The following is a 25784-nucleotide window of genomic DNA, read 5'->3' as shown; positions in this document are numbered from 1 at the left end:
CCCAACAAATAAACTAGAAGACCTTCCACCGTCTATTTTGAATCGAACAGAACTATACACTCTGAATAGTGCAGCCTAAGACTCAATTAATCATAGGCTTAGCCGCTCAGGTTAAGGAAAGAAAAAGGTAGAAAGAAAAGTTGTATGGTTTGTTAATCAAAAGGGGCTACAAATTGCTTGGTATAGAAAGTTTAATGGCTGGGACTAAAATAAATAGTTGCCAAAAATATTAAACAACATATAAATAAGCAGAAGATGAAACTAAGAATCTCACAAAAAAATTCCTTTACACTCAACCCTTAAAGTCGAAAACAGAAATTACAGAGCATCACATTCTCTCATCAACTTTAATTCAACTAAAGGAGAGAAATAAAAAAAACATATACATAACCTGTTGTAGTGCTACTACTTCTACTAGGACAAAGATTCCATAAAACAAATTTTGACCATCAAGACTAATCTAAACGCACCATATAGTAAGAACCACCGCCCCTACCATCCAATAACAGAACAATAAAACTCTAGAAATCACAGAAGATTGTTGATTTTCTTTTTCATCCTCTTTTCATTTTTGTTCTTTCTCACTTCCTGTAAAAAGGTGAGATAATTTTGTATTCTTTAATGTCTTTTTTTTCTTTGATAAGTTATTCTTTAATGTCTTCAGTGGTGATCATATGTTTTGAGTCATAATCTGACTGCAAAAAATTGACCTCTCTCCATCTCTTTGGTTCAAGATTTGGTCTATTTATTTTTCAAATGATTTTTATGTTTTTTTTTTCCTTTGTTATTGTTTTTTAATCTTTGCCTTTGACATTGGCTAATCACTTGGTTTTGGATGTTAAATTATGGTCTCGAGAGTTGAGGAACGCCAGTAGAGATGGTTTAGTTGATTTTGTTTGTGGTGCAATATGCAACAATCATTGTTTGTTGTGTGAGTTTTGTTGCAGATTTGAGTTTTGTTTCAAAATCCATGAAACTAAGAGAAGTGAATGAATGAGAAAATGAAGGCTACTAAGGTTTCAGATACAGAGTAAGCTTCAACATGCAGGTCACCCTATATTATAATACACACACACACACACACACACACACACACATATATTATATAGTTTAGTTATAAAGTATGTTAATTACCAACACATGTATGGTCCATTAATTCCCATCTAGAAATAATTTATATAGAGTTATACTGTAGATGAAGATTAGGCGGAGCAGGCCGACCTCCCAGCATCATTGTGGTCGAATCTGATTAAACATAAATGGATAATCAAATAATCGGAGATGAATTAAGCAAGCACACTGAATGAACTGCTACGTCACCAATGAAAATGCAGCCTCCTTTGACAAGGCTTTCAAAGCAAGGTGGTTTCATGGCCAGTTGTTTTAAAGAATGAACATTTCCCCATTTTGAGGTACCCAACCCTATGACTGATCACTAATAATGGCTTCAAAAAATATGTAGAATTTTATGTTACTTGGTATGTAAATTTGGACTGAATCTGGCGCTTTGGTGAGGCTCGTTATTTAATTTTGATCTTTCTGAGAGTTTGATTTTTAACCCCATTCCTTTGTTAGATCTCTTGTTTTCCAATTGGATTCAAACTGTTGAAGTCCACCCTAATTAATGGGCCTAATTACTGTTTGGTTGCCGAGAAAACCAAGGAAATGAGTGAGTTTTATTTATTTATTATTGTTTTTTTCTTGAACATCATTGACTCTGCTAAGCAATGCGAAATAGTTATGTGCTAGATTTGGTTGCTACCTTGGAATTTTACTGGTGTTTCTAAATATTTAAAGCTTGTTTGATTCTTAACTGTTGGATTAGCATTATCAATTTGGATTATAAATTATGTTTAGAGGTAGATTAACTTTATGGGTATGATATATATTTGAGTTGTGTGAAAATCTTTTATTGCTTATAATTCTTTGCCTAATGCACAAATAAAGGATGGCATCTCAAATTGCTGATGTCGAGGAGTCAGCTCTGTGGTCTACACAATTAGAGAGATGTTTTGTTGATATAATGATTGAGGAGGTCAACAAGGGGAACATGCTATATGGGATATTTACTTCCAAGTGTTGGAAAAAGATTAAGGAGGAGTTCAAAAACAAGACTAATCACGCTTATAATGTGAAGCAACTAAAGGCAAAATTTAATCGATAACGTACAAAGCATCGTGAGTTTTCAACACTTCTAAACGAGACAATTGGGTTTGGTTGGGATGCGGAAACAAACACTGTGACTGCTGATGAAGAAACTTGGCAAACATATTTGCGGGTAAAATATGTATTTAATTAATTATTTTACAATAGTTAGTTTAATTTTTGAACATGGTTATTCCTAACAATCTTTATATATATATATATATATATATATATATATATATATATATATATATATATATTTTCAGGCTCATCTAATGCTAAGTGTTTTCGCAAAAAAGGTTGTGAAAATTACAAACATTTGGGAGTTCTTTTTAATACGTCAACTGCTACTGGGCAACTTCACTATGCATCCACTCAAGATCCACCTAATACAGACGAAGAACGAGAGTAGGAGGATCAATTTATGAATGCAGGTGTCCATGTTAGTTCAACTGCTGAAGGTCAAGATGATTCAGATAATATTCTAGTTAAAGACAATAATCCTCATCGTCGTAAATCCACATCCTCTGATCGTCGTGCAAAAAAGGAGCATAAAAAAGATTCCATTAGTGATACTCTTGCTTGTATTGTTGAAGCTTCCAAAGCAAGGACTGAAGCTTCATTAGCTAAGGCAGAGACGTATAAGAAAATGAAACATACTCAAAAGGCAACTAGCCCAGACGCATACTCTTTAAGTAATTGTATTGAATGCCTCGAGGGTCTTGATGAGATAGATGATGACACATATTTGAAGGCAACTGAAAAGTTCAAGGAATTGCACTACAAAGAATTGTTCATTAAGATGAGTATTTCCAAGAAGTTTGCTTGGTTGAAGAGCTTGGACTGACTTGGGTGGTTACTGAATGCAGGGTTTAGTTTTTGGTTGCATATGACTTGAAACACATATTTGGTTTTATGTGTTATTGAACAATTTCCTTATGCCTTATTTGATTTTTTTTTTCTTTTTTCCCTATGCATATGACTTTATGTTATATTCGTGTGGGGGACAATTTATTATGTTTTATGTTATGAAAACTTTGTTTTGTTGTACCTTTTATTATGTTTAATTTATAATGTTTCATGTAACTCTTTTATTGTATTTAAATTTAGGAAGAATGTATATGGAGTCCCATGAAAGGGAAACAAAATATAAGCACCAAAGAGAACCTCCATTTTGGAGTTATGCAGAAAGAGGATTGTAATTAAACTTGATATATGTATTTATGCAACTATTATTAAGTTAAGAATATTAACTAAAATGAATTTACTTCCAACACTTATTTACATTAATAGTTAATATCAATAAAAAAATAAGGTACAATAATATTTTTATTTATTTTCTTAGTTCAGAAAACTATTTTCAAAAACTCATACAACCAAGTAATTTTATGAGTTTTTGTTTTTCGGAAACTCTTTTGTAAATTCTCTTAACCAAGCAAACTTGAAATCTGAAAAAACTAAAAACTGTTCTCTAAAAATTGTTCTCGAGAACTGTTCTCTGAAATGCAATCCAAGCATGGCCTTTGTTTCTCAACATCTTTGACTCTGATTGAAGTTAACAAAGCATTTATCAAAGCTCGGTAGTAAAAAGACAGTTGAAATGAATCACATGTGAGTAGTAAAAAGCAACAGAAACACAAGTTTGGTTTTTACTCCAATTCTCACAAGCAAGACAAATTATTTATTTATTTTTTATTTGAAATGTGGAAAGACACAAGTTTGGTTTTATCTCCAATTCTCACAAGCCAGACAAATTATTTATTTATTTTTTATTTGAAATGTGGCAAGGAAGACTTGTTGAGTGCAAAATGTGGCAAGGATTTTTGAATACACAGTCTGCAATGCGATAATGGGCATGGAGGCTGTTATAGCATGTTAATTGTATTGCCTTCATAAGTTTTATATATATATATATATATATATAATCGTCCCCTCAGTATTTAAACTAAAACAATTCACGGTCTATTGAAAAGGTGAGGATCATTCTACCAGCAGTGTCACACACTGGTACATCGTAATGGACCGAAGAGAAAACGTCCATCAAATATTGGATTTGGATGGATCTCTGAACAATGGTATTTCAAGCCCAATGTCGTAGCCATCAGCAGCAAGCACTGAACTGGATCAAGCCCGTTTTAGTTGGAATCAATGCTCGTCCCCAGAGACCTAAGATGGCTCAAGATCGGCCCTTCCAGGCCCATTCCTGAACAGTACACGTTTAGTTCTTTACTTGGGAGGTTCAACTCGTGTAGGAACTCTTGTACCGGAGAAGAAAATCAAAACCATTTCTCACTGAAAATTCATCGATATATATACATATAATGCCTATATTATATATATAGCTTCATAGAGATCGAAACTGTGGCGAAACTCGATTGTTTCGAAGATGATGCAGCCAAAGCAAATCTCTGATGATCGAGGCTCTTCTACATTTAGGTAAATCAGTACCTCTTCCTTTTTTTCAATTTGTGCATTACTAAAAACCCTAATGCCAACTTAAACCCTCTGTTTGATTCCAAAGAAACTGCAGAAAATAAATTGTAGAAAAAAAAATCAAAAGTTTTATAGAATAGTAATTGTGTTAGGTTTAGTTGAGTAGAGGATTTTATTATGGAGTTGAAAAGATTTAGAATTTGGAGTTTTTGTTTTCGCCTTTTTAACGCTTATTAGCAATCAAACTTTCTGGTTTTCATTAATATGCTCATTAATTTGCTGGTAATTATGTTGTTGGTGCATTTCAATTTTTTTTGGGTTCGTGGCACCTTCTTGAAGGACGATAATGTTACTTTTTCTGTTTGGTTAATTAGAAACTGCAGGGAAAAGAAAGTTGGAAGTATAAGTGTAACAATTTCACCAATTGAAAGTTGACATTTTCTTTTTTAAAGGAACAAAAACAAAACACTCTTTGACTACACATTTGGCTAGTTATTGCCCTTTTTGAATAAAAGCAACATGAAATATGGTATGTTGTTATCTAGAGGTTATCTTGTTTGGGTGTTAATGCAGAATGATATTGTCCTCTCCATCAGCAAACCTAGAAGAACACAATAACATAGAATTTTTTTCTTCAATTCTTTTCCTAAATCTCATTTAGTGTAGTGAAAACTAAAGGACTACAGGGTTTTAGCATCAGTAGAGATGTGTGGGGCAGAGCTTATGAATAGTCGGGCACGTATAATAAATAAGTAATGGTATGTTGTTACAAGGTCAATTTGATTTGTAAACTGAATGGAAACTTACTCTTTTTATGTATGATGTTTTATATTACCTTCAGCTGGTTAGAATAAAATCCCCAACCTTGAGATAGATTAGCACAGACTAACCTCATCATGATTCATGTGTTGGACTGATGGTAGACTGTGTAATTATGCTCTTTCATGTACCAAAGCCATGCAAATTTGAGGTAAAGTTGTGTTATCACAATGGAAAAACTGCTAACTAGGGCAACTTCGGTTGAGTAATCTGTTTCCCTGGAAAATAAAGTGTGGGATATGATCCATTTTTCGTAGGGTTGATATTTGCCGGCTCACTTGGCCAAATAGTGTGAACTGTGTGATCAAATTGTTTTCCTTCCTGTTTAGTGTTGGTGGTGGCTGGTTTGTGGTTGAGAAGTTGACTCTTTAGAGTCACTCGATAGTCTTATTAGTTTTAATAAACTCATGCCAACCATTGATTCACGTCTTTGAGTTTGTGTTGCTGCAAGTGTTGACCAATTGCCTTATGCACTCTTAAATGTGATTATGTGTATTTGTAATATTATGTGACAAATTATATCAAAAACAATTTTGGAATGACATATCACAAGGCTGGTGAGCGCTATCATTTGTGTAATTGTACACTAAAATAGAAGCCTTCTGTTCAGTGTTCTCTTGAATCCATATCCACTTATTTTCCACCTGACTTGTCCTTAATATTCTCAGTTGTTCATACTAATGCTCCTGTTACTATGTAGGAACACTCCTTTGCAGATAATCCATATTATTGGCAACTTCTTGAGAATATGGTCAGTTTACTCCATGTACCGCTACTTGTCCCAGACAGGAGCTTCAGTTGTACTTTTTATCTTCAGTTGTCTCGTTCCATCATCAATCCTATTTTTATTTTTGCAAAAGCCTTGGAAAGGCAGGCCGCTCTCTAATATACAGGTTGAATGCATGTATTCTTTTCTATAATGAAGTGAACCGTAAAATGAAGAGTAAATTTTTATGATTTTTCATTACATATTTTTTATTGAAGGCTTTGTTTCAGGTTGTACCCTCTATAATAAATGGTGTTATAACAGCTCTATACTTCATCCTGTGGGGAAAGGGCCTCAAAGCATGTGGGCCTACAAGGTAGATCTTTTATTCATGAAAAAGATTCCAACTATATTCTAAATACGTCAAGACTTGTTGAATACTGTCTTCTATCTTGTTATATTTTTATTTTTTTATCTAGACAATAAAATCCATTTTATCCATTTGTCAAAATTTAATTTTCTTGTTTTATATAATAAAATTATGTGGTGCAAAAAGCAGAGAACCAGCAGTAAATGATGGAAGAATAACAGATAATGCAATGGTTAATGAAAAAATGATGACTTCTAGATTTTCAGTAGGACCAAGACAGTCTCTCTATAGAGATTTTTAAAAATAGATAATAACTTCCACGGTTAAAGTATTTATGAGTTCTGCCTCGTTACTTCCTACTTGATATGGTCTAGGTCCCCTTTCTCAGCATCCATTTTCATGATATATTTGGAGGCTTGGTCATTGACATTCTACCTATGTTTCAAATGAAATGAAGGCTATTACCTAGTTCCTTCTTTTATCTTGGGAAGGATGGGTTTTTCTTTTTTTTTTTTTTATAATCCAATAGCCATTGTTGATTTTGATTTCTTATCAAATTTCAGGGCTATTATGGCAGAGTATTCTGGTGCTGTTCTTGGGGTACTATCTGCAGTATTGTATGGAAGGAGGGGCCATCTCTGGAAAAAGGTCTGTCTTAGATATGACAGATTTTTTGAGGTTTCAGTTTTATCAGCCGCTTGCTTTGACTCAAAAAGAGTACAGAGATACTGAATCTGAGTGAATCCTACAAGAAAATTTTCTTATTTTAGTATCATGGATAGCAATTAAGCATAGGGTTTGCATATGACGTTCCTATTATGATTAAGAATGGTGATGCCTCTGCTTCAAAAGTCATTGTCCATATCAATGCTTCATGAAACTTCATTTAATGCTTAATTGAGACGCGGGTGTTTTGTACTGATAGCTAATTTAATGTTGCATTGTCAAATGCGTTGTCAAGTTCTAATTTTGACTATAGCACTTAATTTGGAACTGATGAATGAGAACTAATGCATTTGTTCTTTTCTGTCAATATACATAGTTGAATTAAAAAGACAACATAAATTTTCTTTTTTCCTTCTTTTCCTTAATCAGTTGGGTTTTTCCTCATCTTTAATCAGCTGGGTGGACTCATTGCAATGTTGGCATCTTTCTACTTCTTCTCTGAAGGATGGGCCATAGCCACATATTCTCCACTCAATATCCTTTTGTACATTGAACTATTTAGTTCCAAGCTATAAAATAGGCGGTTGAGGATAATTATATTTCCTTTTTCCCCTTCCAATCTTTCGCCAGTTTTTTATTATTCTAAAAAATGAGCTGATTTTCTTGTCTGATAATTAACTTAACCAGACAATACCATTTAGCGATCTCCCTAATACTGAAGTTCAGACGGAACACGTTTTGGGAATGAAGGAAATGGCAGTTCCCATCTTTGCTGGAATCTTGTCAGCATTGAGAAGGGTGATTGCAAGGCGAGTTTCACTCAAGGTATTGACATTTGTCCATATACAATTATCATGTGCTCTTGCATGTTTTTTACCAGAACATTCTGATCAAGTACTTTAAGTTACTTGTTGACATCGCAACATTTAACTGTGCCATTCTTTAATTACAGAATCAACTTAAGAGGCGACTTAATGCTATAACCATTGCTTCTGCAACCTGTTTTCTCTTTCCCGTGGCCATGTGGGACATGATTATAGTAAGTTTAGCTCTAGCTCTTATGAATTCTAATCCAACATGTAAAAGTGCTTTAATTTCACTAGTAGTATATAATTCTGAAAACCTGTGTGTGTGTGTGAATGTGTGTGCATAACACTCCACTGGGTTTTGGTTTGATTGATGATACTCGTGTCTTGTGCTCACATTGAGTACTTCAGGGATCAACTGGTGGGAGCAGCATGGAGTTGCCCTTTTCTGCTTGGCCTTTTTTGAGCACCATTCTCTTTGGAATTATATTCATATTTTATGTCGACAGTATTGCTGAAGAAAGGTACCACTTTTGGCCTTATTGATCTGGTTTTGCTTGATTAATGGTTCAACAATTGATATTTAAGCAGGACAGCAGATTTTTCTTGGATGCTAATGCATCACAATTAACCTCCCACTTCATTCCTATCAAGATAGTCAACTAATCTGTCAATAATAAAATTTATTTAATTTGATGGTCAAAAGTTGGATATTGAAAGTTTGGGAGAATTATGCCAGAAATGTTTGCCAGATTATAGTGTCTATGTTGTATTTTTATACACTGTTGCTCCAGAGCTAAATGAGACATTCCAAGTACTCTCTTTTCTTTTTATTTTTCTTCTCTTTTATCTTGTATAAGTTGTTCTGTTGGCTCAAGTAAGAACCAACCTGATAAATCTTTATTGGAATGATTCATTCATATAGATTTTTAAAAAAGAAATATGTCTTTGTTATACCACATATTTCTTTATAAAAAAAGGAGCTGGCCGAAAAGGCCAGCAAAATGGGGAGCCGAAGGGCTCCCCCATTCACACATTTCCTGGTGTGGGACCCATGTTTGAGTTAACAGGTCCCACACAACCAACTGTGCGGATGGGGAGCCCTTCGGCTCTCCTTTCCGACAGCCTATCACTGCTCTATATATATTAGTATTTGCCATAATTTTATGATTTTTCTGTTTCGAAGTCAATGTTCCCATCCAAATTCAGTAAATTGATTAACTCTAAATTTATGACAGTTTCTACCTTGGGGTTTAAATGTTGACAAGAGAAGGACTGAAGGAGAAACACATTATGATTGATTTACTTTACTTGAATGAAATTATTGTACAATATATTCTTTTTATGTAAATCCTTTTGGTAGTAATCTAACTTTGGACAAGTAAGTTTGCAGGCTATAGAACTCCTAAATGACCCTGATTCTCTCTCCTGAAAGAATGAAGGGAAAGTGTCAAATTCCTATATATATATATATTCATTCTTGCATTGTGTTGATGCAATTGCTGCCATTTATATGATGACATTCTAAAAGGTGCCATTGTATCAATGTGGAGAATTGATTTGAAAGCCCCTCGCCCCGATCCCGCGGATAAGTAATTCCTCCAACCCCACTTTGGTACAAAATGGTCGTGTTTTGCCATGATGTCATCATGTTCACATTAATCTTATGGATTTGTTCACAAGGTTCATATGCTCCTCGTGCATCTTTGATTGCTTAACACCACCACCACAACCACCCCCCCCCCCCCCAATTATTTGTATTTGAGTATGGTTTGATTTTCAGAAAATATTATGACCATGGAATCAGCCTTAGGAGTGGAATAACTGGTAGAGCTTTGATCTCTTTGTAGATTGCATATGGTTTTCTCTTCTCCAAAACATTTAATGGTTGCTGGAGGATGCATCATTGTCATGGAGATTGTATACAGAATGGACTTCTCTTTACCAGGCTTTCTTATTTGCTCCACCATATTGGGCTTTGGTATGTACAAATCCCTTTGTTTTTACACTCTTCTTTATTGATTCTTATTTGCTCCACCACAAACTGTACCTTATTTGGTCTTTTCTAATTAGATAGTTGGGTAGACCTCATATATTGTTCTTGTGGGTTGTCTTTATTATTGTTGGCACCTCTAGATTGGCCTGGTTTGGTCAGAGTGGAGTTGCCATCCAATGTGTCGATGCTTGACGTCAAACTTGGGTTTGAAGACTCTAGCTTAGGTCATTGCCGTAGAGCCTATTTGGATTTACTGCTGAACCACTTAGAACGCTTCTATTTAAAAAATCGCTTTTAGATGCCTTTGCTAACCAAAATAAGCACTTTTAGATGGTCGAGATTTTAGCTCACTAGAGCTTTCGGTTGAAGCTAAAGTTTATAGATTTTAAAATTGCATTTTGGGTAGAGGATCTATATTTTAGGTAACTGTTTTTTCTTAAACAATTTTATCCCTTTTTATTTTTTATAAAGAGAATTTTATCCCTCTCTGCACATGCTTGTTGATGCATAAATGCAAGAATACTTCATTAAAGGGCAATATCATAAAATTAGTAATATAATTGCTTTAATCAATATTGCTACCAAACAAATTAAAAGTACTTTATATGATGCATCATCACCAAACACATAACATGCTTTTTAATGACGACAGTTTTATGACAGCTTCACTAATAAAAGCACTTTCTCCGTTTCAACAGCATTGCCAAATGGGCCCTTACAAGAGTAATGGTGATTTTGTTGTTTCTGGGAACTTGTTTTAAAAAAAAAGGTTGTCACACCGCCGCCCCCCCCCCCCAAATTCCCTTCTCTTTTTGGTAGATTTTTTAAACTAAAAATGAAAATTAGTTCCACTTCCATTATTAGACTGTTAATCTGCTATTATCATAGTACATGGCATGTAGTCTGCTTCATGAAATCATATTTATTTTCTCTCTTATGTATCCTTTTTTCCCCCCTCTTCTCGGTAATAATATCATTTCCTAGAGTTACATGTATTGGCTGTGTATAAAATACAAAGTTCCTGGTCCTTCACTTCACAACAAGGTTTGTGGAAAAAAAAAAAAAAATTAATGAATGAAGACCTTAAATTGCAATGACAAAAATGAAACACTTTCACGCTGGGGCTGACCTCAACTCGGTTAAACACGACAAATAAAAAAAAAAATAGGACTATCCTTCATATATTTTTTTGTACTGCTGTAAGTAGTTAAGCTACATTTCTAAGCTCATATATCAAAATAGAGGCAATAAGGGCACCATCTTGGATCCTTGGATTGCGTTAGGATTAGCATCCACCATAAATAGTACTAATTTCCCTTAAATCCTCACAAGGTTACCCTTTTACTAGTTATATAGAGTTCCTCAACTAATTAAACTTTGGGCAGATAGGTCATGCCACCACTTTTGAAAAGTCTATATCAGCAACCACTCTGCTTCTCCAGTGTCAAAACTGGAACTATTAGTAAAGGATAAGTGGAGGATTATCAAAGAGAAGGAGCATCACAATGTGTACAAACTTCTAGCATGTGCATCCATGTGTGAAGAACTAGAATTGCTAACTAGGAAATTTTTTCAAAATTTAAGGATGAATTATGGAAGTTTCAATTTTTGTACATTTACTTTTTAAAGCAACATATATTTTGAAACATCTCAAAAAGGAAAGAGGAAGACACTTACCTAGTGAGGGAGGTAGTAATTGCATTTGACTTTGAAGAGCTCATAGGAAATATATTCAACCTGTGTCTAGTTGTGACCATGTATTACAGGAGCTGTGGGTACTTGATGCCCTTGCAATGCCAATGGTGAGAGAACCCCAACAAAAGTTACCAAATCGAGAGATAGTATCTCGTTGCACTTGATGATAAACCAATATGCTAATGCAGAAGCATGAAAATAGATTATATTACATGTGAAACTATTAAATTCTGTTTTTTAAGTAATATGAAGTTCCATCATTTAGTACTGCTAAAAGGATAAATTTTGTATTGCTCCGACACATTACCCAAATTTCGAGTGTGAGCTATGGTCATCATTTTTCTAAATAAAAAAGAAATAGAAAATTAATTTTTATTTAGTTATTTTTTGAGAGTATAACTCCAGACTCAGATTAAATTATAAATTGACCACTTTGAAACGAAATTGATTTTCACTAAACCAGTAATCTGCTAGTTATGCAGGTTTTCTTTGACTGTCCAGTCACAAGCACACCTGTCGAGTTGGGATAAGAACTCTGTAGAAGTCACAGAATTATTTATTTGATAAAAGAGCATTGATGCGAACTATAGTCTGATGAATCATTCCTTCAGTAAGCTGATGCTTCAAGCTTTCATTTCAAAATTATTAAAATAACTTTTTGGATAAGTACCTCTTTTAGTATATGTAGCTCAGGATTAAAATGCTTTCGCTCGGCTTTATAAAGTTTCTTTTTCTAATTATTTGTTTTTTTTCAATTTTCTTTTGCCTGTTATACTGGTTTATGGATACCTTTATATTCTTGATTGAATCAGCATACACGTGATGTAATGATCTCCATGTGCACTTGTCAATTGTTGCCTCTGTTGTTGAACTGAACTTGGCTTATTGGTGAATCTGAATCATATTTTGTAGGGATATATGAAGCAACTTCTTTGGAACGTGTTGGAAAAGATTCTTTGCAAAAGTCTGAACGATCAAATGGGATTTTTGAAGACCAAATCCAGATGTCCAGACTCCCAACATGAAGTATGTGATTGATTTCTTGAAAGTTAATAGTTCGACATCTAATAATAATATAATACACACACACACACATCTTTGTGATTGTAAAATTTCTCAAGTTTGGTTTGGGCACAATCTAGATGGAGGTTAAGGAAAGCTAGATATTGATCGTGGGATTTGATTTTAAATCATTAGAAAAATCTTGGTGATGAGGAGAGGATCTGGTTTTAGCATATTAAGATATCCTAATGGAGCCCTATCAAAGAAGATTTTTCATCATAGAATGTAAGATCTGTGGATGCTATATGGGTTTAAAATAAGTTGAAAGATAACTAGGCAAGTCAATCATGGAATAAATGCCATCACTTCAAATTTGATCACAAAGAATTTTCATAATGAATTTTTTATAATATTATTAGCAATTAAGAGTATTCAAAATGGTCCTAATGGATGATAACCTAATATGAATCTATTTCTGCCTTAAAACAAGCACAACTTAATTAGCCGCTGCTGCAAAATGGGGAAATCATTACTTACTCCTAACATAGAACTAACTAAATGCTGGACTTTTAATGAATAAGAATTGAGGGGGGTGTACGTAATATAAACTGTTATTATTGACATCTTTGCTCATTGTGGATTTAAGTAAACCTGAATGAGAGGTTCCGAAATATTCATGTGTAGATGGATTCCATGTCAACTTTCAATATGCTAAAGCAGCAACCTTCAGGAGCTGACCTCATGGACCTCTTGTTGATGGTCGTAAAACTCTGCACCAAAGAAACTGAATGTGTACTTTCAAGTCATAGGAAAGTGAACCCACAGTTAATTGGCTGTTCAACGTAGTGCTACAAGTCTTGCTGTTCTGGACAATCTTCCCACTAGCTTGCAAGCTCTTCTTCAGAAAGACACACTGTCCGCATCTCTTTAATTCAAAAGTACATAATTACATATTATCGGTTATCATTCAAAGGATGGCTCACTTATGGTGTTGGGGATTGCCCACTCTGTACCAAACAATAAATAATTAAAATATATAGCATGAAAGAGAAATTAAAAAGAAAATTGTCCACCATCCTCCATCTTGTGGTATATTGCATGTTATATCTATTACTGCTGTATATGGAGGAGGAAGTGAAGCTTGCTCGAACAATTGTTCCTGAAGTACCTATTACATGTTAAAGGGATTCATTTATTAAATCTAATGGATTTTAAATGGTATCGTGTTAACTTGAAATAATATAATATAACTATTCTGTTGTGCTTGACTGCTTGTGAATCAGTAGTCGTCCCTTGGCTTACATACAGAAAGATAATAGAACCTAAAACCCTCCTACCACTCCACTCTCTCTCCTATCTGAATTTCATGTGTTATTAATAAAGAAATTAATTTATAACAAAATTTTATGTTTCGAGTGCTTTGACTTGTGTAGAGAGAGAAATTCAATTGAGTTACACCAATTATGTCGGCATTGTCCATGCCAAACCACTAGTAGATCTTGAAAGTGAAAATTTGGTGAAGATGTGTTTAATTAACTGTGAATTACATGAAGCTGTTGCTCTAGATTTGTAGCTTCAATGTACTCTCTCTCTCTCTCCTTTCTTTTTTTTACCTGTTCATGTTTTATGTTGTTTCGAAAGTGGGGTGGGGAGTGCATAAAAGTTTCTCATCTTTGCTCACTGCTCTATTTTGTGGTGCAGAAGCATACTTTGTGTTTATTAGGCGGTCTTGGCGGTGGCAAAGCAGCAAGTTGTGGTAGAAATTCTGGTTTGTTTAACCCTACTTACCGTAATCCGCTGCGAGAAAGTTGTGTTCGGGGAACACACAAGCAAATTCTTTGATTACTGGAATCATGGGGAACTCCAAGCGGATTACTGACTGCAACCTTATGTCACATCAAATCGAAGTATGTAGGAGATTGGTTTATCAAAGTTTATTACTTCGACATTTTAAGTTGCCCACTTTTTTATTTATTGTTTTTGAGTTCATAGCTGTGGGTGAAAGATGAACACTTGTACAGATGATTGTTGCAGTCAATTGATGAGTTCCACTGTTCTATAATTTGTTTCCAGTTACAGTGGCTTTTCCTTATAGTTTACCATCCATCACTTCACGAATAACCTTGGTGATTCAAGGATGAAAACAATTATGTTTGTGAGGGTTGGCTTTGTATTGAAGTTTTTATTAAAAAGCTAGGTTTTGTTGTTGGTTTTGTAATCACTTGGGTCTGAAGCAATGTACATAATTCTTCTCCTTGAAACAACCAAGAAAAGAAGGGTTTTCCCCTATTGATACACCATACTTCTCCAGGAAAGGACCTCAGCTTAGTAACTCTTGTTGAAGCATGTTTTCCTGCTCACAATGGACTATGGGCAAAGCGACAAAATTTAAGTCATTGGGGAATGGAGCGGGAGAGTGATAGACCCATTGATACCCAAAAAAATCGTATGACTCAGGTCTAGACTATAGAGTTATTAATTTTGCAAATTCATAAATTTGATTCCCCATTTATGCACAATCATAGAAATGAGGAGACTGATAGTAAATACAAAATATAAGTCACACACAGTGGGAGCGGCTATTAATTTTGCAAATCTCTAAATTTGAATTTCCATTTAAGCCCAAGTTACCAAAATGAGGAGACTGATGGTAAATACAAAATCGATATGTAAATCTCAATTGAGATATGTTAAGGGACAAAATTAGCAAATGAAAAATAGTTAATGACATATTTATTTAATGGTATGATTTTGAGCCTTAAAAGGTGTTATTTGATAAAACCGAAAATAAAGTACTAAAAAATTTAGAATATAAATTTAAGTGTTAAAGTTTTAAGTTTATTTGCAAATTATTATTATTATTATAATTGAATAAGCACTAATTCTTTGAATTGAATTATCAAATAATTACCTTAGTACCAAACCCAGATCCATTACTAGTTTACCACTCATTCCCATATCCAAACCCGATTTTCACCGTGCATGCATTTTTATTAGGTTCTGTTTGTTTGTGGGGAATATCGTTGGAAAATGTTGGGGAAAGCGATGACACCCAGTGACGGTGTGAGTCTGACCCAACAGATTTTCCATCGTTAAATAATTTTCTTTGAATTTTCGTCACATCCGAACAACCTCCATAAACCCCATGTGGCCTGCTCTCGTATTACCAAAACCCATTCCATGTCGTTGCCTGGGTCTCTCTCACCCTCTGCCCAAATCACCTAGAAAACCCATCTCTTCTCTCTGCAACCACAACAGCAGCATCAGCAATCAAGAACTGAACCTTAACTGGAAGGGTTTGAAAATCGTTCGTGGCGAGAAGTTATTAAGTGATCTGAGCACTTGGGGCATTGGAGGCCCTTGTAACTATTTTGTAGAAGTTTTTGATCAAACCCAACTCGTCTCTGTACTCAGGTTCAATTCTTGTTCAGTTCTATACTGATTATTTATATTTTGTTCATTTTTTTATTAATACATATGCTGATTATTTGTTATTTTTATGAGGCTTTGATTAAGAATGCTCTAGTTAACAACCATGACATTCCACATTTTCCTTGGCACGGCAACAAATTTACTCAAGAACTCACTTCAAGGCTGATTCAGAGAGCTTTAAATTGATGTTTATGTAATCACAAGCTTCTGAATTACCCTTATATGTGTTTGAATAAGTATGTGCATTTAGGTGTTAGCACGCATGCGAGTAGGGAATTGAATGTGTGCACAACTGCACATTCCTATGTGTGTCGGTGCTAATGTAGAACATAATTGAATTCTTTTTAATTTGATCCAAATTTTACAAGTTATAAGCTAAAATGGAAACAGTAACAGATGGTGATGACAATGGTTTGAATCTTGAAACAATGCAGATACTGTCACGAGCATTCCATACAATTCATGGTCATTGGTAAAGGCTCAAATTGCCTTTTTGATGATTTGGGGTTTGATGGTTGTATTGTTCTGAACCGAATTGAATTCTTGGAGAAGATTGAATCTGGCATATATAGAGTTGGAAGTGGTTTTCGATTCAATCGTTTGGGCATCCAGTGTTCGAATGAAGGATTTATGGGTCTTGAGTTTGCTGGAGGTATTCCTGGGACTGTAGGGGGAGCTGCTTATATGAATGCAGGAGCAAATGGGCAGGTAATGCTAGTCCTGACTAAGAATAATACACCAATCTAAAATTGTTTGTGGATGAAACTGCTAACTGGCTGTTTACCTATTATTGTGTTATAGGAGACTGCTGATGTTATTGACAGTGTTGAGATTGTCACAAATGAAGGCAAATTTCAGACACTGAACAGAATAGACCTCGACTTTGGCTACCGACTATCACCATTTCAAGATATGGATAACTTGGCTGCCATTGTCGCTGTCACATTCCGATTGAAGCACTCTGAATCAGCAAGGAGAAGGCAACAAGAATACTTGGAAAGGTAAGGCCCTGCTTGGTTCAGTTTTTTTATAACAGTTTTCTGATAACTGGAAAAAAAATAAAAATAAAAAAAAATAAAAAATAAAAAATTGAGAATTGTTTTCTGAAAACTCGGTTGAGAAAATGACTATTTTCAGAGAACTATTGTATTTTATAGTTCCCTGTTCTGAGTTCTTGAGAATTGTTTTTAGAAAACTAAACCAAGCCAGTCCCAACTGTTTCAAGTCTCTCTGATGCTTCTTGGGAATAAATGCTAGTGGGGGTGTGGTTTTGTTTACAGGAGGAGAATATCTCAGCCTCTGAGGGAGCAGAGCGCCGGCTCGGTGTTCCGTAATCCGTCAAATTCAGGGGTTTCAGCAGCAGAGTTGATTGAGAGAGCTGGATTGAAAGGTTATAGAGTGGGAGGAGCAATGGTTTCAAACATCCATGCCAACTTCTTCATTAATTCTGGTGGCTCAACTTCTCAAGACATGCTCCAGCTTATTGGCTTGGTTAAAGAGATGGTATATCAGAAGTTTGGAGTGCAACTAAAGGAAGAAGTGTTGTATGTTCATCCATATTGTAGAGTTTCAATCCAAACAGAGACAAATGACCAATCATGTAACAGTTGAAGAACTAAATGATTAGTGCTTGTGAAGTGTCAATCACACTCATGATTCTCTGAAATGATAATTCTTTATTCAATTCAAATTCAATGTTACTAATCTCCCTTGTTTGGTATTTGGAAGAAGTGCTGTATGTTCATCCATATTGTAAAGTTTGCAATCCAAAGAGAGACAAATGACCAGTCATGTAACAGTTAAAGAACTAAATGATCAGTGCTTGTTCAGTGAACAAACTGTCAATCATTCTCATGATTTTTCTGAAATGATGATACTTTATTCAATTCAAATTCAATGTTAGTAATCTTCATGAACAAATTGTAATCAAATCCCATGTCCTGCATTTCCAGCACTTTTGGTTAGTGCTTTGGTGATTACATGAGCAACAATTCCAATGGGACAAAAAAGCAGGCAAAGAGAAACCGAATGCCTGGTCTCAACTCTGTTCTCCAGTCCATCATGGAAAACCTGCCTGGTTGAATTACATAAAGTTGGAAGTGTTAGAATTTATAGGCACACAATGCGCGTTCGCACACAAACACGCACACACACACAGACCTTGCAGCAAAGAGATCCACAGCCAACAAATGAATCCATGCAGAAGCTAATGTCATCTCATTGGAGAACATCTTTGCTATTCCAGGTAACTGAAAAAATATATTAAAAATTAAAAAAGGAGTGTAAAATGTGTTAAATAAGAATCATTAGTTTCTTCCAAAACTAACTATTGAAGCCTTCAAGAACTTCAGAAATACACCAAACATGTATTGAATCTTCTGCCAGTTGAACACACACCTCTGGAAGCCAGTATTTACTTGCGAACATCATACGCATAGTATCAGGTGTCCAAGAGAGGTATAACAGATACGCATATAGAAGCCCGAGCACAACATATGGTATACTACTTTCCATAGACTTCTTAGTCTGCATTTAAAGAAATCCAAACCAATTAGTTGATTCACTGTCATATAATGCAAAGCTTTAACTTTTCCCCAGCTTAATGTCCTTCATTGTAAACCAAAACTATATAACAAACTCAACAGTTATTTGCAAAATTCATTAATTATACATCATGAATTAGATTTGAGATCTTCAAAAAAAAAATTGTCACAATGAATTAGGGTCGATAATTATAAAAATTTAAAACAGAAGGAATGTCATACCAGTTCAGCATTTGGAGCCAGAACCATAAGGGTGTAGAATGGAAGAACAGCTACTGTTCCCAAAGTAAAAACACTACTAGCAATTTGAGAGCTTGCCAACCCTGCACCAAAAATGAAGATCAAGTTACTTCAGGAAAAAAAAAAAAAAAAGTAGGATTCAAAAAAGCAGCTTTTGGTGCTTTAGAAAAATGAAAGGCGTCATAATTGCTTTGATTAGTTAAAATTCTCCAATGTTTAGCAAACACTCAAAAATTTACTGTAAATGCATAAAGTAGCAAGGATCTAAAAGATCTAGGAACTATTAGTCTCCAAATTGAGTGGAGATAGAAAATTTCAGACACTTAAGTGCATCATCTCTAAGGTTTTGATAATAGAAAATAATAAGTCTAAAAAAAAAAACATTTTTTAACAAAAAGAGGAGAAAAAGGGAGGGAAAAAAAAAAGAAGTGCCCTGGTGAAAACTGTCTTGACTAAATTTTAAGAAGAGCCTAGAAACCCTTGTTCAATGATAAAACAGGCAAGGAGAAAATTACAATTTAAATATATATGAATGTCCAGTAAAAGAGCCCGGAGAATAACATGTCTACAGTTCTGATTAGTCCATGTAATAAGTGAGAGAAAGAACAAACTGGAAAGGGAAGATTCTTCTTATAAATCCTACAGGCAACCTCACACAAGACTATATACTATTTACATACAATGTATAACATAGTGATATGCTCATTTAATACTTCTGTTACATAAGCATCTTTATCAGCTCAATACTTCATGCGATAAACAGCTCTTAATTCTTTATGCCAATTTGCACGAGAGTTTTTATTTCGTAGACATAATAGGATTGTGCTACCAAGCTGGTCCCATCAACCAGCTTTATGTGGAGGATGACGGCAAATTTACTCCAGAGAAGCCTTCACCATCACGCAATCAATCAAAGTATCCCCCACTAGATCGAATGGCATCAGTTGTCGATTTTGGTTGCCCTATACAAGACTCAACATGAAATGGGATAGGTGATTTGATAGATGGAGGAGAAGTGGGATAAAGGTCTTGAAAGATCAAATTTTCATTCTATCACCATCAGGTTGAGAAAACAGTATAAGCTAAAAACAACTTAAAGCTTTAGTCTTTTCCTTAAAACTATCATTTGGAAGTCCAATGCCAAGCTTGTAAGGCTTACACCATGAATTCACCTCAGAGCTACTTCGAAGCTGCCAGGCTTAGCCATATGTTCTTAAAATCCAAAGACTCGCAATGGCCCCATGGACTGCAGCTTGAGGTTCGTCTTAATTTTGAAGGGGGAAAAAAAAAAATCACAGCAGATATTAGCCTCAGACAAGTTTGTCCATCTACAAATAAGTTTCACTAGTTTTCAACGTTTTCGTGACATCGTTGCAACAATTTCTAAAATAAAATTACAGAAATCCATACTTGTATAAATTACACAAGAACTATCTATTTTAGAGGTAGGTATACCGATAACAATTAACAACAATTCGAAATCTTAATTGCAACTTTTCTCACCTCATGTCTATCTGTTTACTTCTAATGTGATGGTTAACCATTCCCATCATTTTCCGTATATATGTGTACACATATGTGGGTGTTTTGCAAGACGACTTTTGCGACTTTTATATTTCTCTCATTGGCTTTTCATTTATAAATGTGCTGCCAGGAGCTTAATTCTCACATTCAATAGATCCTAAATTCTCAGAACAGTCTCCTCTTCCTATAACTTAGTTAAAATATCGAAAAATGAAGGAAAAAAAACGGAAAATGAAGTTAACAAAGCTAAAATGGCAAGTTTAAGACATTTTTACCGAGCAGGATAAAGATCACTACTTCAAATTTGCACATAAAGTTACAGTAAATGACTGATAAGCAAGATAGGTTACAAAGGATTACATGAAGCAGACACGCCAAAGTTTTTGCTATGAAGAATGAATTTTCTAGGGATTGGTCTCATGGTAACTTGTGATCCTCCCATGAAACTCCAGTCATTGTTTAACTTGGCTCCAAATCCCGGAACTCTTTGGCCAAAGAGAACAGTGGTCATACCTTTAAGGGAAAAAGTGCATCTCCGATCCGTCCCAATATTACAGGAAGGGGTTATAGTTAACAATGAGCGGTCAATCTGTAAGAAGTAGACTAAAACTGTAAGAGCATGCGTTATGTTCATAGAATACAAAAAAATTAGCTAATATCTGATGCTGAATCGTTAATGTAATTACATGATTTCCACTTGCTTAGATATATATATATATATATATATATATATATATATATATAGAATAATCTAGTGGATATTTTTTATTGCTTATAGAAAAGTTTGTTAATTCAATAAAAGAAAATTGTATGAAGAAAGAGCAATGGACAAAGGTAAATACTGGTCATGTGCTTGACCACGTAACTTCATAATGCTGGTATCTCACAATCAGTGAAGCCTAAAAATGTGAAACTTAAGGAGCACTTCACATCTACACCTTGTGCGAGTTGCAACAGTGAATAATCAAAGTTCACATAAGCATTTTGATCTAGCTTCTAGCAGAAGATCTATCATTTACAAAATTGTAATACTTGAGAATGAGACATAGACATTATACACAGATGATCTGTTTGTTTCAAGGGAAAATAGGCCATAGTGGTGATCTATTTTTAAAATTTTCGGAGACGAGGGTAGTATATTTAGTGCATCTCTCTAAAATTGGCACCTCAAAAAAATAAGGAAGCCATCTTTCATCAGTTAGAAAAGACTATACAAAATGTGAAAATCAAAAAACCTAACCGTCTTAGTACAGAACCAATCACTTGAGTGAAAAGAAGCAATACAAGTTTCCACATGGGACATTTCCTAATGTAATGGTAAAATCTTGGGCCGCTAAGGATGGGAACATGAGTTTGAGTCCATTGTCGGGTCCAAGGGTGTTGTGACGTTTCCGATTTTTTTTGCCATTTTTTAATTTTCTAAAAATTTTGTTGCCACAAAGGTATTTCTGTCATTTCACGTTTTGCATACGGGATTGTGGTTGGGTCCAATTGCAATTGGTACATTTAAATTCATGTGGACTAAGCGGTATGTGCATGTGGTGCATTGTACATGTTATGTGGTGTAGAATTTTGTGACAAAAGAATAATGGAAAATCAAAATTTGAAGTGGAGGGACCCACCACTAATGCATTAGTGGTTTAGAGACCACTCCTTCTCTCTCATTTTTCTCTCTCCCTGTTTCTTCCTCTCTCTCCCTCATTTCCCTTCATTTTTCTTTTCTTTTGGAAGCCAAACTTTGAATCTTGATTTCTCTCTCATTACATGGTAGATTTAAGTGCCGTTTGAGGCAAAACGGAGAGCACGACGAACTCTACACGTGGGTACAAGCAATTTCAGTTTTGGTGCTCCCTAGAGACTTCGAAATTTGGACCCATTTTGAGGGTTTTTGCAATTCTAAGAGGTAGGGGTTTCTAATCCATGAGTTCTTGCCCCCTAGTGAATTAATCCTTGTTAATTGATGCTTAACATGCTTAATTGAGTTGATTACCTCTAATAATGATTTGGTTTTGTAAATGAGATTCATGTTTATGTGTATATGTGGTTTTGTGAGACAAACATGCTTAGATGTTGATTTTACATGCTTCAGTGTTTATATCTTGGTAGAATTTGTTATATGGAAAGCATGTCTATGTGTAGCTTCCATTATGCTTATGGTGCTAGTAATTTCTTTGTAAATTGTTGAATGGGAGCATGTTAAATTGTGTATTGTATGAATCTTTCATGTATCATGGCATCATGAAAGCATATGATGATCATGCATATCATTGGGTATCAAAATGGGAAAGAAATTGTTTGATACAAAAAGGGGAACTTTTGGGGGAAACAAGTTTTGATGAAAAAGAGTTTTGAGAAAACCCGATCACTGCGGAGTCACCAACGGGCCGGTAGGTTAATGTAACCTAGAGAGAACTAGGGAGATTGTCCTAGCGTGGTTGAGATATCTGGGCACCATAATGACGCTGCGGAGTCACCAAAGGTCAGGGACAGTAGTCAATCCTTCTCTCGGCGCTGCGGAGTCACCAAATGGGGTTACATTAACAGTTTGAAATTGGTGGATTTGAATTGTTGAAAATGGGGAGCGACATTAACATGCACTGCATTTCATTGCTCCATATTGATTGTGTTGAGACTGTATGTTATGTTGTATTTTCCCTACACAATATGACCCCGATTCCTATTGTCCTATTCCTTGTTTGGGTTCACGAAGACACAAGATGCGTGTCTTAGGTGCCACCTACTGAGCAATTTGCTCACCCCATATATTTATATTATTTTTTTTTCAGGTCTTGGAAATGAACCGGTGGACAACAATCCACCTCAAAGCTTGAAAGTTGTTAGAAGGTTGTTTACTATTTTGTATTTTGACCATTCTATGTATATTCATAGTTGTGGAAATGTAATTAAGTTAGTATTCATGGCCTTGTAATTTAAGGACGAACTTATCTTTTGTTTGATATAAATGAAACTAATGGAATTATGGTATATATATTTCCATGCAATTGTATCATGTAACGTTGTAAGACAGGGACTTTAAATCTCAACCATGTATTTTGAGACTGTAATCATGATAATTTAGATTAATTGGTGTGTGGATGTTCCACCATGAGAGGAACTAAGTTAAGGCATGGTGAATGGATGAAAGGGATGTTAGAATGTATTATATGTTTATTATGCTGGGACAGGTTAAAAAATTCATTTAAACAGGTTATGGTAGGCCCATTTTTAGCGGAGGTTATGCCAATTTTTTAAAAATTTTGGCATCAGCTAGGGTCGTTACAGGTGTAATGCATTTTAGCATGTTTCCACTCTAATTACGGAACATAGACCAAAAAGGCCATTACCGAGTACTAGTCCTGCTTACACAGGGTGAGGGTGGGGAAGACTGTAGACAAACATGTCTTGTGCATTATTTGTGCACTAACTGGCTGCTCTCCTACTTGAGTAGCATCCTCATACTTGTCTGTCAGAACATTTAACATTGCCAAGCAATGAATTCCCAGGTTACGGAGAATCCAGAAATTTTATATTTAAGCAAGTAGCTCAATTTAACTCACGAGCTACCTAAGCAACTCATCAAAACCAAACCAAATTCCAATTGCAGACAATAAAATGAAAAAGGAAACGAGATTGGAATTCAATGCGGGTTTATAAGAATGGAATCCACATACTGAAATTGGAATTGGAAAAAATTTAGTTCCGAGTCTCAACTAATTTAGTAAAGGCTGTGATCATTGTTACCTTTAAAATGCATACTGAAATTACTGGTAACTTAACATGAAATTCAGTCTCCTAGGAAGAGTTGAACACAGGTCTCAATTAGATAACGTAAACACTAAACCATTAATAACACCCTACTATTAACATGCCCAAATTGCCAATCAAAAAGCACCCATAACCCATCTCAGATCTATCAAAATCTTCACCAAATCAATTCTCTAAAAAAGATATTCAAAATTAGCCAAACACCCATTTCCAATCAATCAAAGATTTATTAAATTCAGTTGAAAATGGATGCATTTAAAATGAAAAAAATGAAATGAATCACGATTTAATACCCAGATGAGAAAACCAAAGCCAGCCAAACACCCATTTCCGATCAATCAAAAAATTGTTAAATTCAGTTGAAAATGGATGCATTTAAAAAGAAAAAAATGAAATGAATCAAGAAGTAATACCCAGATGAAAAACTAAACTACATATACAAAAACCTAAGTAATCACATAACCAAATTTTTTTATAAAAAATACATACAAATAGCAAAGAAATCATACCTTGAGTGAGACTTGAGAATGGCAGAAGCAAGAAGAGAAGGCCATCTCTGTTTGGAAATCAAAAAAACTATTCCAATAACAACAACAATAATAGTTTCTTCATTCAATTATATACATACACACACATATATATATGCGCTATAGATATAGAAAGATATAATAATGTGATTTGAAGAGGTGATGCGAGGTGTTTGTTTCATGAGAAACGTAATACAGACACGCAGCTTCGGAGTGGAAAACAGAAGGGTTGGTCATAGCTCACTCGATGCGCACTGACTCGCCAGATATTAGTGAGCACCTTTAGACAAATCCATTGCAAGAACAATATTATTGGGTGGAGGGTGTTAAGTTTGTTTGACTGTTGGATTGTGTTGTGTTTTTATATCTATGCCGTCAGTGGCTGTACACGTGGCGCACATGCAGTTGGTCGGTTGTGCACTGGTCTAATCTGACCCGATGAGACCTGTGTGGTCCCAGATTGAAAAGGGTCGGGTTAGGTCATGGACCCCACCGCCCTTGTGCTTGGTGGGGTGAACAATTTCACGACCTTTCCATCCACTTGGAAATTTGGAATCTATGTCTGGCCAAACTCGAATGTAAAATTTTAGAACTCGTATTTAGAAACAAAACTACTAAAGCATTAATCCCCCTCAAACAAAAAGTGTAATTATTATATAATACGGAGTATAAGATTTAAGAATAAAATAATATTTTTTATTATAAATAGGACAGGTAACCTTTCCGTCCCACACCCATGTGAGTTTTCACTATAAAACTCGTTCTCGCTCAAAATTATATTTTCAAAACTATTTAATACAAGACAAACTGTATAAAACTTGTTCTCGCCCAAAATCATACTTTCAAAACTATTTTATACGGGACAAACAGTGTAGGCGTATGATGGGACGGGCTATTTTGCCATTCCCGGGACGTAGTGTCACATATTTCATCATCTTTTAGGCATTTAGTGTATATATGTAGGCTGCAATTGATATTTGTCTATCTCAAATCTCAATGGAATAGCAGATACTACAAACAACTCTAAATTATCAAAGAACAAAATTCTAATCTTCTGCTTAACAAATCACCAGGTAAAAAATCTTTAAAATTATGAGCCCATAAAGTTGATATAT

At 34.9% G+C, this 25784-nt stretch overlaps 3 protein-coding genes across 4 annotated transcripts; 2 read left to right on the top strand and 1 right to left on the bottom strand.

Annotated features, from left to right (window-relative positions):
* Positions 1 to 3984: 3984 nt before the first annotated feature.
* LOC132316093 (uncharacterized) lies at positions 3985 to 14856 on the top strand. Its single transcript, XM_059814605.1, has 11 exons — positions 3985 to 4581; positions 6098 to 6290; positions 6394 to 6479; positions 7037 to 7121; positions 7595 to 7673; positions 7834 to 7964; positions 8092 to 8178; positions 8357 to 8469; positions 9796 to 9926; positions 12549 to 12662; positions 14340 to 14856. The coding sequence occupies exons 1-10, from the start codon at positions 4532 to 4534 to the stop codon at positions 12659 to 12661; spliced, it is 1068 nt and encodes a 355-aa protein (XP_059670588.1). The 5' UTR covers positions 3985 to 4531; the 3' UTR covers position 12662; positions 14340 to 14856.
* Positions 14857 to 15676: 820 nt separating this feature from the next.
* LOC132316091 (uncharacterized) lies at positions 15677 to 17865 on the top strand. The gene is made up of 4 exons (XM_059814601.1): positions 15677 to 16052; positions 16505 to 16778; positions 16872 to 17071; positions 17351 to 17865. Exons 1-4 carry the CDS (start codon positions 15784 to 15786, stop codon positions 17679 to 17681), a joined length of 1074 nt encoding a protein of 357 aa, XP_059670584.1. The 5' UTR covers positions 15677 to 15783; the 3' UTR covers positions 17682 to 17865.
* On the bottom strand, positions 17864 to 24992 carry LOC132316092 (protein MAO HUZI 4, chloroplastic). Of its 2 annotated transcripts, none has more exons than XM_059814602.1 (6): positions 24652 to 24992; positions 20738 to 20966; positions 18836 to 18936; positions 18468 to 18596; positions 18231 to 18319; positions 17864 to 18144 (listed from the first exon to the last, which is right to left on the bottom strand). In XM_059814602.1, exons 1-6 carry the CDS (start codon positions 24694 to 24696, stop codon positions 17997 to 17999), a joined length of 741 nt encoding a protein of 246 aa, XP_059670585.1. In that variant the 5' UTR covers positions 24697 to 24992; the 3' UTR covers positions 17864 to 17996. The 2 variants fall into 2 exon arrangements, with proteins under 2 accessions (XP_059670585.1, XP_059670587.1); XM_059814604.1 differs by having other exon boundaries at positions 20891 to 20966.
* Between the last annotated feature and the right edge of the window lie 792 nt (positions 24993 to 25784).

The sequence above is a fragment of the Cornus florida genome, unplaced genomic scaffold (genome assembly GCF_030987335.1).
Source record: "Cornus florida cultivar Cherokee Brave unplaced genomic scaffold, ASM3098733v1 CherokeeBrave_3.0.0_Hap2_Chr07, whole genome shotgun sequence".
Classification (NCBI taxonomy): domain Eukaryota; kingdom Viridiplantae; phylum Streptophyta; class Magnoliopsida; order Cornales; family Cornaceae; genus Cornus; species Cornus florida.
This window is presented reverse-complemented; position numbering and strand designations above follow the sequence as displayed.

What these genes read in the sequence shown, in the direction of transcription:
- LOC132316093 (XM_059814605.1), top strand. Translation starts at nt 4,532, where the DNA reads ATGATGCAGCCAAAGCAAATCTCTGATGATCGAGGCTCTTCTACATTT. An exon ending in AAAGCATGTGGGCCTACAAG is followed by an intron (nt 6,480 to 7,036) that starts GTAGATCTTTTA and finishes ATCAAATTTCAG; the next exon opens with GGCTATTATGGCAGAGTATT. An exon ending in CCATGTGGGACATGATTATA is followed by an intron (nt 8,179 to 8,356) that starts GTAAGTTTAGCT and finishes TGAGTACTTCAG; the next exon opens with GGATCAACTGGTGGGAGCAG.
- LOC132316092 (XM_059814602.1), bottom strand. Translation starts at nt 24,696, where the DNA reads ATGGCCTTCTCTTCTTGCTTCTGCCATTCTCAAGTCTCACTCAAG. An exon ending in ATTCTCAAGTCTCACTCAAG is followed by an intron (nt 20,967 to 24,651) that starts GTATGATTTCTT and finishes TACTTCTTACAG; the next exon opens with ATTGACCGCTCATTGTTAAC. An exon ending in GTGGATCTCTTTGCTGCAAG is followed by an intron (nt 18,145 to 18,230) that starts GTCTGTGTGTGT and finishes TAATTCAACCAG; the next exon opens with GCAGGTTTTCCATGATGGAC.
- LOC132316091 (XM_059814601.1), top strand. Translation starts at nt 15,784, where the DNA reads ATGTGGCCTGCTCTCGTATTACCAAAACCCATTCCATGTCGTTGCCTG. An exon ending in ATGCAGGAGCAAATGGGCAG is followed by an intron (nt 16,779 to 16,871) that starts GTAATGCTAGTC and finishes ATTGTGTTATAG; the next exon opens with GAGACTGCTGATGTTATTGA. An exon ending in CAACAAGAATACTTGGAAAG is followed by an intron (nt 17,072 to 17,350) that starts GTAAGGCCCTGC and finishes TTTTGTTTACAG; the next exon opens with GAGGAGAATATCTCAGCCTC.